This window comes from Vulpes vulpes, chromosome 5 (assembly GCF_048418805.1).
Source record: "Vulpes vulpes isolate BD-2025 chromosome 5, VulVul3, whole genome shotgun sequence".
Classification (NCBI taxonomy): Eukaryota; Metazoa; Chordata; class Mammalia; order Carnivora; family Canidae; genus Vulpes; species Vulpes vulpes.
The window spans coordinates 133,934,109-133,952,989 of NC_132784.1; the positions used below are offsets into that span (position 1 = coordinate 133,934,109).

At 42.8% G+C, this 18,881-nt stretch overlaps 1 protein-coding gene across 4 annotated transcripts in view; it reads left to right on the forward strand.

Annotated features, from left to right (window-relative positions):
• Positions 1-17,128, forward strand: part of HECW1 (HECT, C2 and WW domain containing E3 ubiquitin protein ligase 1) — a 444,141-nt gene extending 427,013 nt beyond the window's left edge. For all 4 annotated transcript variants that reach the window (XM_072760066.1, XM_072760065.1, XM_072760067.1 and 1 more), the window contains 4 exons: positions 1,566-1,712; positions 2,885-2,999; positions 5,523-5,721; positions 13,167-17,128. In XM_072760066.1, the coding sequence (XP_072616167.1) occupies positions 1,566-1,712; positions 2,885-2,999; positions 5,523-5,721; positions 13,167-13,278 (573 nt within the window). In that variant the 3' untranslated portion in view covers positions 13,279-17,128. The remainder of the gene's footprint in view (positions 1-1,565; positions 1,713-2,884; positions 3,000-5,522; positions 5,722-13,166) is intronic.
• Positions 17,129-18,881: the final 1,753 nt, after the last annotated feature.

Below are 18,881 nucleotides of genomic sequence, written 5' to 3' on the forward strand. Positions count from 1 at the left end.
GAATAACTGAACCCATAAAATGAGAGGGGGAGAAAATAACATGGAAAGTACAAAAGATCAATCCTTAATGTGTGTGTAGCATAGAACAACTCAGAGAGAAGTTTAAAATGTTCCCAATGATAAAAATAAGGCTGCGTTGTAGATCTAGAATAACGTATATCTGTGTAAAGCTTAAACAGATCTCAGTCTTCTTGAAATGAGGTCACTAATGGTTTTAGAAAACTGAGTTGTAGCCCTTCTTTTGGCAAGTTAGGACATTCTGAGGAGCAGGCAGGTAGATGCAGATGAAAGACATAATAGGCTTTTCCTGAGTGTGTGTGTGTGTGTGTGTGTGTGTGTTAGGATTAGGGTCAGCTGCCTGTGAAGAACCCCAAAATGCCCTACTGAAATTAAGTTTATTTTTTAAGTTTATTTTTTTCTCACATTAAAATGTAGACAACCCACGGCTGCAATGCCTACCTTAGGCCTAGAAGCAAATAGTGCCCCAACCATCCTGCTCCTGCTTGAAGCAGCAGGACAAAGGAGCAACAGCCCCTCCCTTTAAGGAGGTTCCTGAAAGTGCCATACAACACTCCTGCTCACACCTTACCGGCCAGAATTTAGTTACACCTAGCTACAAGCAAGGTCAGGAATTGTCTCTAACTGGGCAGCTGAAAATCAGAGGTTCCAAGGAATGTGGATATTGAGTGGCAATTAGGATGTTAGAACCAGCCAGTATTTTATAATTAGCACTAGTCACCTAAGTGATAAAAGAAAAAATAACACCAGACTTCTGCAGACTGTTTAGGTACCTATGTCAATGAATGCCAACTACACATATCTACGTTTCTTAAACCAATGGCTAAACACGGCAATGCCTCCCTTCTTACAGCTTTGAGTGGTGAGGTGAACCCCTTAAGTGAATTTGAGATGACGGACAATCCCGTCCAACGCCCAACACTTCCTGATAAAAAAGTCCAAAATATCATCCCCTGCCTCACCTTCCAAAAGATAGAGCACAGATCATAACTTCTCTTAATGATTCATTTGTCCTAACAAACAAGCACCACCGTACTAAGTGGCAGGGTCCTTCTCCGTTTCCTTTCTCAACATCACTCTGCCATTCTCCAGCCAATATTATACCCAGCTGTAAAAGCCATCTTCCCACCCTCTGCCATTTTCCTGTCAATGATCTGCTCTGGGTGGGGAGGCTGGTGGCTTTTGAGAATGTGATCTAATTGGGATTTGGGGGAATTGAGTATCAGGACCTTCTGATCCATCTTTCCCCCCAGGACAACCAAGGGCATTTTTCTTTTAGTCCCATTATGCCTCTTGAATCAAGGAAATATGTTTCCCTTTATAACACATCAAAAAATGCAGCTTTTCCAAGGTGCATAACTGTCCTCTGAGAACAACCAGAGCTTTTGTAGTAACTTCCAGGAAAGGAAAAAGAATTAAGGATGTGAGAAGGCTGAACCCATGTGAAGAAGACTTTCTGTAAATAGTTCACCCTCCTAGAATTGATATGTGTCACAGCAAGGTCAGCTGAGCCGATAGGCATCACAGTCTTCGTGTGTCCCCACAAGGTAACCGAAAGGGAGTTGAAATCTGGAGGAGCCAACACCCAGGTGACGGAAAAGAACAAGAAGGAATACATCGAGAGGATGGTCAAGTGGCGGGTGGAGCGCGGTGTGGTACAGCAGACGGAGGCGCTGGTGCGGGGCTTCTATGAGGTGAGACCCAGGCCCAGCTAAGGAAGGCAGGCCAGGGCCAGGGCCCTCACCACCCCACGGCCCGTTGGGGGAAAAGGAGAAGAACCAAGGTGGGCGGAGGGCTCAACTCCAGTCACCAGGGTGCAGAGAGGACCCCCTTGGGGTAGACAAAGGAGGAGTCCGAGATCTCTGAGAAACCTTCCTCTTGTGGCCGGTGAAAAATGCTCTCACAGAAATGTTGTGACACATTTGCAAACATTCAGTGTCTCTAGTCAGGACATGTGCATGCTGTTTCCTTTCACTCAGTGAAATTAAATTAAGTGCAGTGAAGGCATTAGGGCACATTGTCCACTCTTGCTAGATTTCTCTTTCATTACAGTGTCACTTTGTGCCATATGATCCCCACTAAGATAGTAAATCAAGAGGACGGGGACGGCTGCTGGCTTCCTGGGCACCCAAGGCTGGTGTCCTTTAGCCTTTTGCAATTTAGAAACAAGACACTATCAGTGTTTTCTCAGAGCTTGGGTCTTGGAAGGTTTCTTTCTCTGCCCATAGTGGAGGTCAACACTGCCCACTGGCTTGTCCACCACAAGTTTGTTGAGAGGAGGTGCTCAGTTGTCCCCGATCCATGTGGCAACAAGGCTGAAGTCAGAGCTCAGTGGCCTAGCAAAGGAGGTCTTCCCAGATCTTTGAAGGGGGGACGAAAGGCCGGAGTGGAGAAAGGAAGGGAAATACAGTTGTTTTTTTAAAGTAGAATGCCCATTTCTAGGAAATAAGTCATAGTTTAGTGTGGGAGACAGGATACCTTTCAAGGGAAATGATAATAGTAAAAGCCCTCAACTCACTTCAAAGTGTTTGGACCTCCTGCCTTTAAAATGCAATGATACTTGGAAACTTAAATGTGACTAGAGAACGTCAGGTCGGATTGGCTCATAACATCATTCTGAGAGGGAGTATCCCAGGTAGCGAAAACCCTGGGACCTTTCTCGAGCTCCCAGCTCATCAGTGGGTTGTGTTTCAGGATGTAGAGGCCACGATTTTGAACCTAGACAGGATAGTACATTCATTGAAAACAAAACAAAAAAAAACAAAAAGAGTTGTAACGATGGTCAGTGTCCCAGCGTAGCCCACAGAAGGACTGGTCATGCCTACACCTTCAGGGTGTTGGACCTGAAGCCTCATCTGTGTTCCAGGTCGTAGACTCGAGGCTCGTGTCCGTGTTCGACGCCAGGGAGCTGGAGCTGGTGATCGCTGGGACCGCGGAAATCGACCTGAACGACTGGAGGAACAACACGGAGTACCGGGGCGGTGAGCGGGGGGCGCAGGCCACGACCCTGTTGTCTGACCGGTGGCCTCCCAGGTGACCTTAGCCAGCCTCACAGTAGCCGGTTGGCAGTGAACAGAGCAGAGGTGTTTGCTACAGTCCTGGGGCCCTGCGACCCCACCTCTAGCTGGGTCCAAAACGCTGTCCTCACCCCCAAGGGAAACGCCCTGCCATTGAACACTTGCCTCCCCCCTCCCTCCCCAACCTGGCAGCCCTCAATCTGTATCCCGTCCCTATGGATTTGCCCATTCAGGGTGCTTCGTGTAAAAACAACCATATAACATGTGGCCTTGGGCCTGGTTCCCTTCATTTAGCCTGCTGTTTCAAGGTTTGTCCACGCTATATATAGTGTTTCATCACTCCATTTCTTTTTGAGGTCGAATAATATTCCATTATCTATAAATATATTTTAATATAAATATAAAATATATAAATAAAATAATATATTATAAATATTTATATGATTATATAAATTATATATAAATAATATAACATAGTAATTATATATTTATGGATTATATATAACTATAATTATATAATAATATTATATAAATACAAATAATATATTATATATGATATTAATATAATATAAATATATATTTATTTATATCATCATATATAAATAATATAAATATGCATATTCATTTATATCATTATATATAAATAATATAAATATAATATAAATATATATTTATTTATATCATTATATATACCTAATATAAATATAATATATTATAATACAAATACATATTTATTTATATAATATATATAAATATATATTATATATATAATATATATAGTAATCATATTTATTTATATAATAAAATAGTATAAATAAAATAATATTCCATTTTATATCTATATATAACATATATTCCATCACTTTTCAAAGACTACAAAAAACTGGGCTTTAGGGCAGCCCAGGTGGCTCAGCGGTTTAGTGCCGTCTTCAGCCCAGGGTGTGATCCTGGAGTCCAGGGATGGAGTCCCATGTCAGGCTCCCCACAGAGAGCCTGCTTCTCCCTCTGCCTGTGTCTCTGCCTCTCTCTCTCTGTGTCTCTCATGAATAAATAAATAAAATCTTAAAAAAACACAAAACTGGGCCTTATCTCAATACATGTGCAAAATAGGTTCTCATAACATGCCTTCCTGTAACCTCCATCCTGAACATTCCTTCAGGTGATCGCCATTGGGGTAGGCTCTGTCCTAACTCCATGTAGACGCATTACCAAGAGCCACCACCCAGAGGCCAGCTCCTGGGCTAGGATACATGCCACCAGGGAAGTGCGTCCCATTTCCTGTAGGATTGGAGCCCTGTTCCCCTCAATCTTGGTTTGCCCCAACACAGTTCTGTAATTTCCCCAAATCCTATTCTAAGTCCTCCCACCTATTCACCATCACCCTAAACTAGTCTCCTGTCTTCCTGAAACATCATTTTCACCAGGCCACTTCCTTATCCACAAAATGGATAAATTTTTTTTTTTTAAGTCTCAAAACCATTTCCTTGTGTAAAATATTATAGAGAAACCATCCAAACCACAGAGAGAGAGCTAGGCCCCCCACCCCAGCCTCCCTCTTCTCCCCAGTGTACTGGGCCTGAGGAGCCTCTGTGGGATCACGGGGCACTTCCTGGCATGGCGTGGAAAGCGCCGGCCCCAGTGGCGAGTCCCAGGGTCTCCGCCTGGCTGCTACCGCCCTCTGAGGCTCCCGGCAAGTCTCCCCTCGGCCCTCACCAGACCCCCCTCTGCGCTGGTGGGCTTGCTGTTCCCTGCAGATTTCTTCCTTGTTCTTGTTGTTCTCTAGCTCTCCTGTCCTCCACTCACCCAGAGCCTTCCCGTCCTCCACGCCCACCTCACTCCCCTCCTTCTACCCCAGCCCACACAGATTTCTCCCAGGCCAGATGCCTCTTGCATTTGCATCGGTGATGACTCTGACCTGAGCCGTTGCCCAGGCTGGCTCTCCTAACTCTGCTGGTGGCAGTGGCCTGACCGGCCCAGCAGGCCTGAGGGCAGCCGCTCCAAGAGCACTGATGGCTGCTGGAGATTCAGGCGTCTTCTGTTCAGCAAGCTTGCCCTTTCCCTCCAGACGCTCCCCCAGTACGTGATTACCAAGAACTAAGCTATCAGGACAGAGACAAATACAGTAAAATATTAGGTTGATGCGGGTTTTGTCTCTTAGGGTCCCAAGGGTCCCTAGCCACTCCTTGTCTCATTTAGATGAGGCAGGAAAATGGCTGGGGGGGGGGGGTCCCATGAAAGCAGATATCTCTGAGGACACCCCTCAGAGAGTCCAACTTTTTATAAAATGGCTATTTTCTAAATCTGCTTTTGTTGTGACACTTGACCCGATGGCGTAGAAGGTCATAGACCGGTGAAGGCCCTCGTTAGAGAACCCGGCAGACCGGTGGCAGCTGTTGGGGTCTCCCTGGCCCTGCCACACCCGTTGCTCTCTCCCTTCCTCCTCCTCCCTGCACATCCTCACTGGCTCCCTCCTTCTGCCCCACTCAGGGTATCACGATGGGCATCTTGTGATCCGCTGGTTCTGGGCCGCCGTGGAGCGCTTCAATAATGAGCAGAGGCTGAGATTACTTCAGTTCGTCACGGGAACATCAAGTGTGCCCTACGAGGGCTTCGCTGCCCTCCGAGGAAGCAATGGGCTTCGGCGTTTCTGCATAGAGAAGTGGGGGAAAATTACGTCTCTCCCCAGGTAGGGGCTCCTGCCAGCCTCCGCGAAACCCACCAAAGAGGGCCAGTAGACCTCGGTATTGGAGTTTGGATGATGATCCTCTGGGAGGAAATTCTTTCCTGCCACCCAAAGTCCTGTTTTACGAGTTCTTGGTGAAAGATGCCAGGGAAGAGTCTCTGGGAGGTGAATTTAGACCATATTCTTAGTGGGTTTTGATGACTCATGGTATTTAGGTTACAGTGTCATGGTCCCTGTGTCGGGTGTGGGAAGCTTTCCTATCTGTTCGTAGCCCAATTTAACTTTAGGAGGACTGGCTCGCCTGGTGAGGGTGGCAGGGGAGGCTGGGGGCCCAAGTAACCCTTCTAGCACTGCATCTGTACTCCTCCAGCGCATCACACAATACTCTGTAGGTTGACTATGCATGTCCATGTCACATTTTTCCTACGATGTTTTAAAACATGTCAGGATAAGAGCATGTATTTCTTGAGTCTCTACAGTGACTTCTGTATAGTAAGCTGTCAAGGAGATTGTTGTGAGATAAATGCAGAAAAGGAGACACCAGGGATCCAGGCAGTTTAACGGAACAGTTCCTATGCCATGAGTTCTAACACCTCCTGGGTCCTTCCTAGGCCACTTTGAGCAGCCTTTTCCTGCTCAGTGAAAGAAAGAGCACTAAAGAGACTCCTGTATAGGTACCACAGTAAGAACTGTTGCTCATCAAGAGAAGTTTGATCCATATTATTTTCTTCTACTATGATATTTTCTAATTGTAAAAGAAGCTTCACATTTAATTCTGCTGTTTCCCTGTGGCCTCCCAGATGCTATGGCTAAATCCCAATGGAAGGATTTACTGAACTATGACTTGCATCCAGATCTCCCAGACCTTCTAATGTCCCAAAGACCCCCCACCTGATGTCAGTGGGCATCAGGTGGCCCAGGAAACAGAGTGCGTGCCCAACTGGTCAATAAGAGCCTAAAGCCTTGGCACAATTTTCAGCACTGGCTTCACACACTTGTTCAGCAGACCCTGGTGCTCATTCATGTGGGTCTGCTGTTGGCTGAGCCTACTGAATTAAATCTGGCAAGAAAATAAGGCTAAAAAAGGCAAGATTTCCATTTGTCTAGTTTAATGACAGATTTGGAAGATGAGGTTATTTGGAAACATTCTTTTTTTTTTTTTTTTCATTTTAGAGAAATGAGTTTGAGTCACCACTTGATCATAGCACCCACACACACCCCAGCATAAGGTGTACCCTGAAGAGTGGCAAAGATACAACCATCCACCTTCCAGAGGAGATTATAGTCTAGGGAGGAACACAGCCCAATAGGAATAAATTTTGTACAACACAAGGTGGAATCAGAGGAGCACTGAGAAAGGGAGGTAAGAGGAAGGTGCTATGAAGATAATAGAATACAGACCCGCTCCCGATTGAACTGGCAGGAGGAAATGCCGCAAAGATGAGGACACTTAGGTGAGCATCGAGGGGCAAGGAACGGGTAGAGGGCAATTCCAGGCTGAAACAGAAACATGAGCAAGGCCTAGAGGTGGGAGATGGCCAGCAAGTGTTCAGGAAGGAGAGCCCAACCAGTGTGGAGGACAAGACAGCCAAAGTGATACAAGGGATGAGATTGAGAAAGATAGGTGGGTCTTGATGGGTCACAGAGAGAAGACTGCTAAGGAGTCTCTGTTTTATTCTTTAGGAAATGGAAATAGGAATTGCTTTTGTCATTTGGGGGTCACAGATTGAGTCTAGTTACGTATTTGCTTTTGAGAAGCTTTGAAATATACATTAATATTAACCCACACTAAGAGCTTATAAGATGGACATTGGGCTTATAATCAGGCTCTTCACATCTGGGCCAAGGCATCCCTAAAAATCTGCTGTTCTGCAAACCCCAGAGAGCATCCTGGGGAGGCAGGGACTTTACCCTGGGCTGAGAGTGTCCCAAGAAGCAAGTTCTGAGATGCCTCTGGGAGGAGAGTGAAAATGACCCCCTGGATAGTAAGCCCCTACTAGTCTTCCTTATACATTTTCTGAAGATCCAAGAAGCTAGAAAGTGTCACCAATACGTGAAGAGAAAGTAGTAACTTCGGACTTCCAAGAATAGCAGTTTGGATAGACCTAGATGGACCACATGGCAGAGGGCAGGAAGTCCTAAGGCAGATTCTGCAATGAGTTGCAGCAGGGAAGGGCCCAGAGGCTGGCAGGGGCGCCAAACAGATACCAAATGACCCAGGACTTCTCAGAGAATGTGAGCCCAACTTACACTGCCCACACTGGAAGGAGAGGTGGTCTGAGCTGCTTTGTTCTCAGATCTTCCCCCTACAGAAAGGCAACTGGCTTCCCAGATGAGAGAACCAAATAGTGTCACAAGCAAACCTAAACCATAGGCCAGGCCAGATAAAACCTTTACATCAGTTCATGTCCTTGCCTCCTAAAAACTGTGGGAGGGTTAGGAAAGAGGGTTATGAGACTAGTGGTTTCCAGAATGTAATTTTACAGTGTCTTGTGAAGAAAGTTCAGTAAAAGATGGGTGGGACAGTCCCTGAGGTTGAGGTCGAGGAGCTGGCTGATTAGGGCATTGAACATGCCATCCATGTAGACTTAGATGCCACACAGCCTGGTGGGAACACCTGAAATGGGGAGGATTTAAGCAAAGTACCAGAGATTTTAATAAATGTAATGAGCTGGAAGATCCAAGGGTATGGAAGATGCGTCTAGATCACTGATTTTCAGTGATTTTCAAACTTTTCGGCCATAGGCCACAAAGAAATACCTTTTACATAATACCACAACCCAGTACTAATCTACTTGTGTGTACGTGTGTGTCTGAAATACAGGTTCCTAAAAACAATGCTTTACCCTTCTTGGCTGCAGATATCATGCTCTATCTTCTAATCTATCCTATTTGATTGAAATAAAATTCCAGATAAAACCTGGAGTTATGGGAGGAAATATCTAAATGGCATGAGATTCAAAGGAACAGAATTTTTTAAACATCTGATTCCCTCTTAGTTTTTATTTATTCATTCATTTTTATTGAAGTATAGTTGACACAAGACGTTACGTTAGTTTCAGGTGTACAGCATAGTGGTGCCACAAGTCTATGAGTTATGCTGTGGTCACCATGATGGTGGCTACCATCTGTCACCCTACAACACTATTATGATGCCATTGGCTATATTCCCTAGACTTTGCCTTTTATTATTGTGATGTATTCATCCCATAACTGGAAGTCTTTACCTCCTACTCCCCTTTATCCATCTTGCTCATCCTCCCACCCCCTCCTCTCTGGCCACCACCAAACTGTTTTCTGTATTTATGAGTCTGTTTTTCCTATTTGTTTGTTTGTTTTTTGGGAGGTTTTTTTTTTGTTTTTTGTTTTGTTTTGTTTTTAGATTGCACATATAAGTGAAATCATTTGGTATTTTTCATTCTTTGTCTGACATTTCACCTAGCATAATACCCTCGAGGTCCATCCATGTTGTCACAAATGGCAAGATCTCATCCCTTTTTATGGCTGAGTAAAAGGAACAGAAATTTTTGATCAAAGATTGAAAAATAATAATCTAGAATCGGCAGTGGGGACTGAGCAGAGTGCTAAGTGCCATCTACATCACAGAGTGTGGCAGGCTGATCATTGGCCATCTCCACTCATGGGGACTGAGAACGGGTGCTAAGACTTGTTGGCCATGTCCAGAAGGGAAGAGTGGGAGAGTTTTCTTGCCATGGAACAAGGACTGGGGAGGGTACAGAGGAGAGGCTCCACAGGAAAGAAAAGTGTGGAAGCTAGTCAGAGTAGACATAGCACAAGATAGCATGGAGATGGAATAAAAAAGAGGAGATGAATTTAGGGGTTTACGTTTGAAGCAGGGACCAGGGATTACAGAACTAGGAGTAATGGGCAGTTGCATAAAAGTTGCAAACAGAATTCTGACAACAAACTTCACTGCAGATGTAAACTGAGCCCAAGCCCAGGTGGATGGGGGTCGGGGGGGGTGTTGGTTAAGGTTGGGCAGTTGGCTTACTCTATAGGGATGGCTCTCAAAGGGGATGGGAGAGGTGATTTTGCCTCCCTCCCGGACATTCAGCAATGTCTGGGACACTTCTGGTTGTGGTGGAAGGGTGCTAGTGGCATCCAGCAGGTAAAGACCGAAGATGCTGCTAAACACCCACAATGCACAAGACAGAGAATTAGTAAGTTTAAAATATCAGTAGTACCACGGTGAGAAACCCTGCTCTATGGACCATAGGCTACAATGGAGGCTTCATGGAGCCATTGGGAGTTCAGAAGAGAAACTGACAGCCACCGAGAAGCCATAGAGAAGCCAAGGGGAGAGAGAGATTCAAGAAGAAAAGATGTCAACGGCTTTTAAAGAGCTTGTGGAAGTCGGGATGGAGAATGAGCCTCTGGATTTGGGGATAAGAGGCTCTTGAAAAGGTTAAAAAAGAGTAGGTTCAGTAGTGATGAGAATGAGAACCATCTGTAGAGTGAGGCTGTGGTTGGGCAGTGGAAGGAGATGGCATGAAGGGGAGACCGCGGCCTCACAGCTAGCTGAATAACCAGCTGCAGAGAGCAGCAATTTGTTTGCTTTTAGTAGTGTTGTTTGCTTTTGACCAGCCTTAAAGTGGTGTCTTCTGGGGAGAAGCATACTGCCTTTGGCATTGGTTACCATTTTAATCGATAACTTGGAAAAAAATCAAGGAGACACGAACACCAATCATGAAGATGATACAAATTAGAAGGGCAAATAGTACAGTGACTGACACAATCTAAATCCTGACTTATCTCAAAATGCTGGAACCCTAGATGGACACCAACAGAGTGAAAATTGAAAGATTTTGGCGTGATTGAAAAGATCCATGTGGAGATCCAAAATATCAGTTGCACAAACAGGAGATGAGGGCGATTCATCTGCCAGTAGCTCATGTGAAAAAGGCTGAGGGTCTTGAGTCCCCACAGGTGTGACACAGTTCCTGAAATCATAACTGCAGTTGTGGTTGCATTATTAAGAGAAACTCATGGTTAAATGATGATTCACAGATTACAAAAGGCATTTATGTGCGTTCTAACATTGGTCCTCGCGACAACCCCTCCAGGTATACAGAGCATATATTATTAGTCACATTTTACAAGTGAGAAAACTGAGTCCAGAAAGATTAATTGACTTTCCCAAGGTGATAAAGCTAATAAGTGGTTTAGACTGCGATCGGAATAGAGGTCTTCCAACCCCTGGTTTTGTACTTTTTCCACCAACCCCCCACACCCCAGAGGATTGGGCACAGTGCCCAGGGAGGAAAGTGAGCAGATGCTCTGGGCTGTCAGAACCACACCTGGAGGACTGCAAGCATTTAAGAATGTTGAACTGAATCATGATTTGATTGTGTTTGTTCATTCTAGTTTATAAACTAGAATCTATTTTAGAGAGTTAACCAAGGCTGGTGATAAATACGGTAAAAGCAATTTGAAGAAACTCGAGATGTTCAAGCAAGGTCTTGAAAAGGTGCCATTTGCTAATGCTTTCAGATTATTCCCAGAAATTACCTTTTACAGCATTAATTTGGTTTGTAAATATGGGATTTTTTGCTGTGACTTTTCCACACGTGAGTGCCACTTTAAAGAACCAAGACAATGATGGCTGCTCATATCTCACGCTTAACTAGTTCAGCTAGGTTCAAAAGCATACTTGGGATTGTCCTGTGCCACTTAATGTGGTTACCCAGAGCCCAAAGTATGTCCTAGTTTTAATCTTTCTAAACATAGAGAAGCCACTATAATTGTCATCCTACTCATTTTAATGAATGCTTTTCCACTTTTACTCCAATGAGTTCAGGTAAAATATGTTAATTATTCTCTTGTGAAGTCACCGTAGACCTGATGGAATGAATCTTAGATCATAATCTGAGACCTCCTCTAATCTTGGTCTGTTTTTATGTTTCTTCCCAGTTAAGTCCTTGAAGCCTAAGGCCAGATGCACTGCTGTCCTGTGCCGACTGTTGGAGCTGGTGGGGGGAGGGGTTTGGGGGGTCATTTCCCAGGGAGCTATGAGCAGAAGGAGGAATGGCTGTTGAGAGGCAAATACAACAAATATAGGGCATCCTCCCCTGGTTCTTCCTGTACAAGAAAACCTACCTTCCCTCCCTGCTCTTCCCACCCCCGCCCCCACCTGTCCCCACCCCTCCCCCACGCACACACCCAGATAAACTCCCATGTACCCTGACCACTGCATCAGCCTGATCAGGAACTCTGAAAACAAAGGTATAAATAATACACAACTTCCCTGGGGATCTTATAATTAGAAGAATTCAATCTCCCAAATGAAATTCAAATGAGGGGAGAATGGTCTCTTTGGTTAGTTTTGTTTAGTTTTGTTTGTATATATATTTGTTTTGTGATATTTTATCTTCTTCTCTTTTATTTTTTATTACTTTATTTCATTTCATTTTAATGTACCCTTTTTGGTGCTAGTTGGCTTCTCAAAACACCTTTGCAACACACCACCCCTTCTAGGGAGCAAAAGGCATGAAGTTAACCTTGAGCTGCACCCCCCACCCCCACCTTCCTCCCTAACTTGGTACAGGCCTTGGCCTCAACCAAAGATTCCATAAAAACAAAGAACACCTGACAGGGAGAAACTAGTCAGGTGATTTGAAGTTCCACAGGAAGAAAGGGTGTCCTGGGCCTCTCGGGCTCACCGCTGAGCCCCATACAGGTGACACAGGGTCTGGTCCTGGTCTGTGCATTAATGCAAGGCAGGGGAAGCCATTCCTTATCTAGACCAGATACTGGCGTGCGTGGGCCTGCAGGATGAAGGAAGAGTACGACAAAGTAGGGCACAACTTGGAGCACAAGGATGCTCCAGGCAACCAGAGGAGACTATTCTCTAAGCTCAGCTGTTCCTGGAAATGCAGCATTCTGGTGTCTGGTGTCAGATTAGAAGTGTCCCACCAAAAAGAGAAGAGTCAGACAGTCACCGGGGCACACCTGACTCAATAGAGCATTGGATCTCAAAATTCCAGGGCATCCGGTGGCCCGTGTACATCATGCCCGTGGTTTACTGTGACCCAGAAATCAGAGCTGGACAAGGAGACTTGGGAATATGATCCTCTGGTAATAATTAGGTTTCCGCCTCTTTCACTGACCACACCCAAGCTCATATCTCAGTTGCAGAATAAAGCTGGTACCATAGAGTTCATGTCTGGCTTGCAAGTACCGTTCTACATTAATGTGGTTTGCTAATAAATGCAAACCATCTGTTTCTAGTTATTCTACTCCCTCAACTGGCTTATTTTGTCTAGAAGGCTGTCATTCTTTGTGGCAATGCTTTATGGGGGTCCCAAATCATGGCTGTGCTCCCTTTTTATTCACTTCTGCTTCATAGCTTCAGATGGATCACAGATACATACAAACCAGTTGTTACCTTTGAAACCAACACCTTCACCGATCTTTTCTTCCCCATTCAGGGCACACACCTGCTTCAACCGATTGGATCTTCCACCTTATCCCTCGTACTCCATGTTGTATGAAAAGCTGCTAACAGCAGTAGAAGAAACCAGCACCTTTGGACTTGAATGAGGACATGGAAACTCACCTGACATTTTCCTGGCAGTCACATCACCCTTTCTGGGATGATCCCCTTGCCCTTTCCCTGAATCAACTCTCCTTTGATTTTGGTATTTCATGATTTTTATTTTCAAACCAAATCAGGATTGACAAAAGCTGTGCATGAAGAACTGCCTTCTTCTGAGATCCAACCTTCAGGCTTATCTCCTCTATTCTCGATGAACTGCTAGCCTGTATGCAATATTAAACAACAGCTGTCTCAAGGTCTGTGTGTATCTCCACATACCTCCATTACTAACAATGAAATAGGAATGCAAGTTATGCTACACTTGACCAAATGGTAATAAAAGTTTACTTCCATTTATATAAATGTAGGGAAATTTGAGCATTAAGCATTCCGAGCTTTTATACGCCCATGTCTTCTGAGCAGAGCCACCATTTTTTATAATTTCTAATAACCAACTCCAGGTCTAGGAGCCAATCAACAATTTCTTTTCCTCCCACTCTCCTTTTCCCCATGCATACCATCCATCCAAAAACAGCAGTGGCAAAGCTGAAATTTTTATACATTCAACTCATGATTCATATATGGCATCAGTCCCATCAGCTGGAACTAACCTAGATATATGGTGCAAATATTACATTTTCCAACAAATAACAACAGCAAGAAAAATGCCTCCTGCTGATGCAATGCAGTGCATCTCAATGGTTGTGGGGATTGTGGCTCAACCTGAGTGTAGAGAGGTCTCGGAGGGGCACGCCCCCCGTGAACACTCACCACACAAGAAGCAGAAACTTGACACGAAGGAGATCTCATTATGTAGCATAAAGGATGAGGCTTCTACCCCCATGGTGTTGTGTAGAATGTGATGAAGCAAACAGGAGAGAGGGAAGAAGACCATATTAGGTTGGTTTGAATACCTGAGTTCTGTACTGTTTTGTTTTGCTTTGCTTTGTCCTGTCTAGCTACAGTTCTCCTTCTCAAAGGAAAAAATAATAATAATTTCATGAGATAAACTCATAACTTCTTTGTTAAAGATAATTGGCAAATGGACTTTTGTTTTAACTTTGATATTGTTTTTTTATGCTACTTTTTTCCTTTTCTTTTCTTTATTGTGGTGTTAAATTCCTTCACATCTGATTGTCCACAGGGACACACTACATGAGAAGCTGCAGAGAGTGATGGTGCTTGTTCGGGGTCAAGGGCAATATAATACTCCTTCTTCATCCATAACAATTCTCCTGGAGCAGACACCTAACACCCCAAAGGCACATTGATTTGTCAAAATAGATATCCAGTTTCTTTTAGCACTCAGTAAAAGAGAGATCTCAGAAAACTTAGTGTTTTCAGAAAAACGGTTGCAGGCTCCAAAGACAGCCGAACCTCTTGATTACATTTGGAATAAGCCCAAACATAATGGTCATTTCTATTTTTCTAACCTTGTTATCCATGTGGTCTGAAATATGTCATATGTGAAAGTGTTTTTCTTCACTGGGAAAAGAAGAGTTAAAGGGGTCCCCGTTATTGAAATGTCACCTTGTTGTTTCCAATATATTAAACAAGGGACAAATGTGAGAAATGTAAGATAAAGTGAATTTCGCAGGAAGCCATGCCTTGTGCTCATTGTCTCAGTTTGTGTCCAGGCAGTGCATTGTGTTTCGTGTGCTCCAAAATGAAACTTCTTTCAGTAGGAATATTTAGTATGCCCAACACCCCTTGCTGCTGTGTTTCTATTGTCAATCAGGAAATAACACGTTACCGAAATTTAGCTTTCTGTTGCTGTCTAAAAAGAATATTTACCAAGATAAGATGGAATGTGCATATTGCATAATATACATTTGAAGGATCTGTAAAATTCAGTATACATGTCAAGTATCTGAAAAGTTATGGATTCCAATGGAGCTATTATTTATACAAACTAGAGCATAAGAATTATGCAAATAATTTCACCATTTTACCTCTTTGAACAGCATCTCTAGTATAGGGAACATCTTTTGTTTTTAGAACTTGGTGTTACACATGTGTATGACTCATTAATTCAAGCACTTGATTCTTTTTTAGTACTTATCTTCTTCGTTAAGCATTGGCAACAGAGGAAGATGTTTAAAAGATGGAACCTGCTCCTGGGGAGCTTTACAATGTACATAAATATCTAATTAACACCTTACTTAGATTATTTGATATCTATTCTACTCATACATGGAAGGAACAAGGTACCCTAGAAAATATATAGAGATGAGATATCTTGGGCATTAATGGTTTTCCAAGTAAGTTTTCCTTCTTTCCATTCCCCCCCTCCCACCCCAATGCCCTAGCGCTAAACGTATCCCACAAAACATTGTACAATCAGTATTTGGTAAAAGTATACAATTCCAAAAGGAAATGCTGATGTCAAAGTCAGCTGAAAGAATGCAAAGCTTGCTTGACAGGGTCCCAGATTCTATTACAGCCTTGTACAGAATCCCAAGGGAAGACAAACAGAGAGGAGAGGCATACAGACAGTTGTTATGGAAAGATCCTATGATTTCCAAGTGATATTTATTTAGCTATTATTCCCTAATGTATGAGACTGGAATACATGAAAATTGTATGTGTGCGTTTGCGTGTATATTATATATATATATACACACATATATATATAATTATGCTCGTAATTCCACCAGCTGGAGGTGTAAGCCTCCCCCAATCATATGACAGTATGAGCAAGACAGATCTGTTTGTTACCATTAGTAATTTTTTTTTTAATTTAAAAGTGTGAGCTTTCTCCATGGAGGCATATTATAATACTAATCACTTATAAACCACAATTCCCCTAAAACCAAACTTTTAGAAATAGTTTTGGTAAGAGTCTATTACCTTTAATTGGGGGAACAAACAAAAAATAAGAGAAACCTTACATTTCAAGTAGAAAAATACTTTTAAAATGCTAAGAAAAATAAAATAAAATAAAATGCTATGAAGTGTTATAATAATTTCATGGATATGACATCTTATTCTATTATGTGAAGACGATAATCCTAAAAATAGAAATTGCCTCTACTGGGTCAAGAGTTCTCTGTAACCTCCTGTGTATATAAGTTGGCAGCAGTTGTGAGAACTTTTTACTACTACCACCAATGCAGCACACTTCCTTGGAGGGCAATGAGGAAATTAAAAAGAGATAAGTGATCCCTTGGCAGGCTTCTAAATCTTTTTCTCTTTTAATTCATGACCATATGTCCATTAGCGGTGAGTATATTTGCGTGCAAGTCGATAAGCCAGACCTTCTATCTGATATTTGACAAATATCTATGATATTTGTCAGTCCATGTGTCAAACCATGTGTCCAAAATTTGGGTTCAAAAAATTTCTCAATTGCCACAAATGTTTTCCCAGTCAAGATGAAACACTTTCAGATGAAAGTAGTTAGAACTTTACATAACAAATGTGGTGCTTTATTATTATTATTATTATTATTATTATGTACTTCAGTGTTCATTATTAAGACTACTGCAATACTATATCATAAAGATCGGGGATGGATGTTCTAGCCATCATAAGGTCCAAAAGAAAAAAATGTTATTTTCCTGTTAGTGACATGTAGTCCCTTTGTTCTAGTAGAAAAAAAAGGTGCCTAGAGGTAGTATATAGAGTAAATATTGTTCCATTAGCCTACTTCCTGCAGCTTCCAGTTTATCTAAGGAAATGTCTATAACAATTTTGTTAAACGTCTTTGTTCTAGTCAATAGCAGGAGAAGTCCACATTACTGGGCTGATTTTGCTTACATCAACAAAAAAAAATGTCACGTGATACTCAGGCCGAGCTTTCTCTTCCATCATACCACCTTCAAGGAATGTCAATAAACTCACTTTGGTATGGCATTGTGTGTGCTCCTTATTGCAAACAGAAGTCTAGGGTAATACATAACAATTATGCCTGGGCTCTCACCGGATGTAGGCAATGAAACAACACAGAAGGCTACCAGCTGCTATGATAAATAATCCCTGGGATGATTATTTATCAAAAAAGCATAGCATGTGTTCACAAATCCATGAATAAAGGAACAGCGTTTGTAACAAGTTACTTGGGTATCCTTTTAGGACTGCACACAAGCCACGTGGGCTTTGTTTGTGAGCGTCCTTTATGTTGAACCAGGCATACACTGGCTTATTGAATTCCTACCTGTTAAGATGCTTCTACAAAGACTCCAGGCTACAGCCAAACACCCGGTGCGACCCTAGGAAAAGGGTTAGCACTAGGCAAAAATGTGTCCAATGGCACATATCAGAACTCCAACATCACAATGGTCTTGGGAGCCTCTAAAAGATGAATTGTGTGGCTGTCACTGGGCAGTCAGTTGATTTATTCCTTGAGGGGAAAAAAAAAACCCTTATTATTAGAGAATGTGAATAGGACTGAGAGAAGGAAAAACCCGAGAAGTCTCCATATTGCACTTATGTCCATACTAAGTTTACTTTAGACTCATTCTTACTGAAAATGATTTTTCTTTTAAGGCATAAGAAAAAAATTAGCCTAAGCTGTAATTTCCAGATAGTAGATGATAATATTTTATTTTTTTTTCTGATCATTAATCTGAAATCAAGATTAGATTTCAGATCTCCTGATTTTTATGGCCATGTTTTTCCAATACGCTGTGCTGACAACTGTTTAAAAAAAAAAAAAAAGGAAAGAAAAAGGAAAAAGGCACATATAGTCCAGATGCAGTTTAAGTATGTTTATAAAGGATGGTTCTCTAACAGAATAAATAAGAGAGTTATGGAAGGTCAGGCTAAACTTTATCGCTGCTGCAGGAATCATCACATTTTTAGCTGGGGAGAAACACTTAGACACTTTTGTCTGACTAGTTTTATCTTGGAGATAAAGAATCTGAGAGCAGGATAGATGATTTTCTCAAGGCCACTCAGGTTTATCTTGAGAGCTAAAGGTATGCCGAGTCACAAAATATCCCTTGAGGTCTTGAGCTCCTGGACCTGCTGTAACCTTAAGAAATTAGCCAGGAGGGGGAGAGATGGAAGCGGAGATCTAGCTGGCATGCCATAGGGGATGCCAGGAATCCAGTCAATTGCCTAGAGCTATAGCCCCTCTGTATGAGTTCCCTGGGGCTGCTGGAAAAAAGGACCACAAACAAGTGGCTTAACCAAGTCTAAAAGTCTAACATCAAGGTGACGGTGGGGTTGATTCCCTCTGAGAGAGAAACTGTTCCATCCCTCTCTCCTAGCTTCCTGGGATTTACTGGGAATCTTTGGCCTTCCTTGACTTAGAGACCTCAGTCTCCATCATCATGTGATATTCTGAGTGTGTGTGTGTGTGTCCAAATTTCCCCTTTTTATAAGACAACAGTCATATTGGGTTAGGTCCTACCCTATGACCTCATTTTAGCTTGATTACCTCTATAAAGACCCTAACTTCAAATAAAGTCATATTTGCAGGTACTGGGTATTGGGAGTCCAGCATATTTTGTTGGGGGGACACAATCCGAATTCATAACTATCCTCCTTCCTGCCATATTAATAGTTGTCATCACGGGATGAGCACTGGGTGTTATTCTGTAAGTTGGCAAGTTGAACACCAATAAAAAAGAAATTTATTATAAAAAAAATAGTTATCATCAGC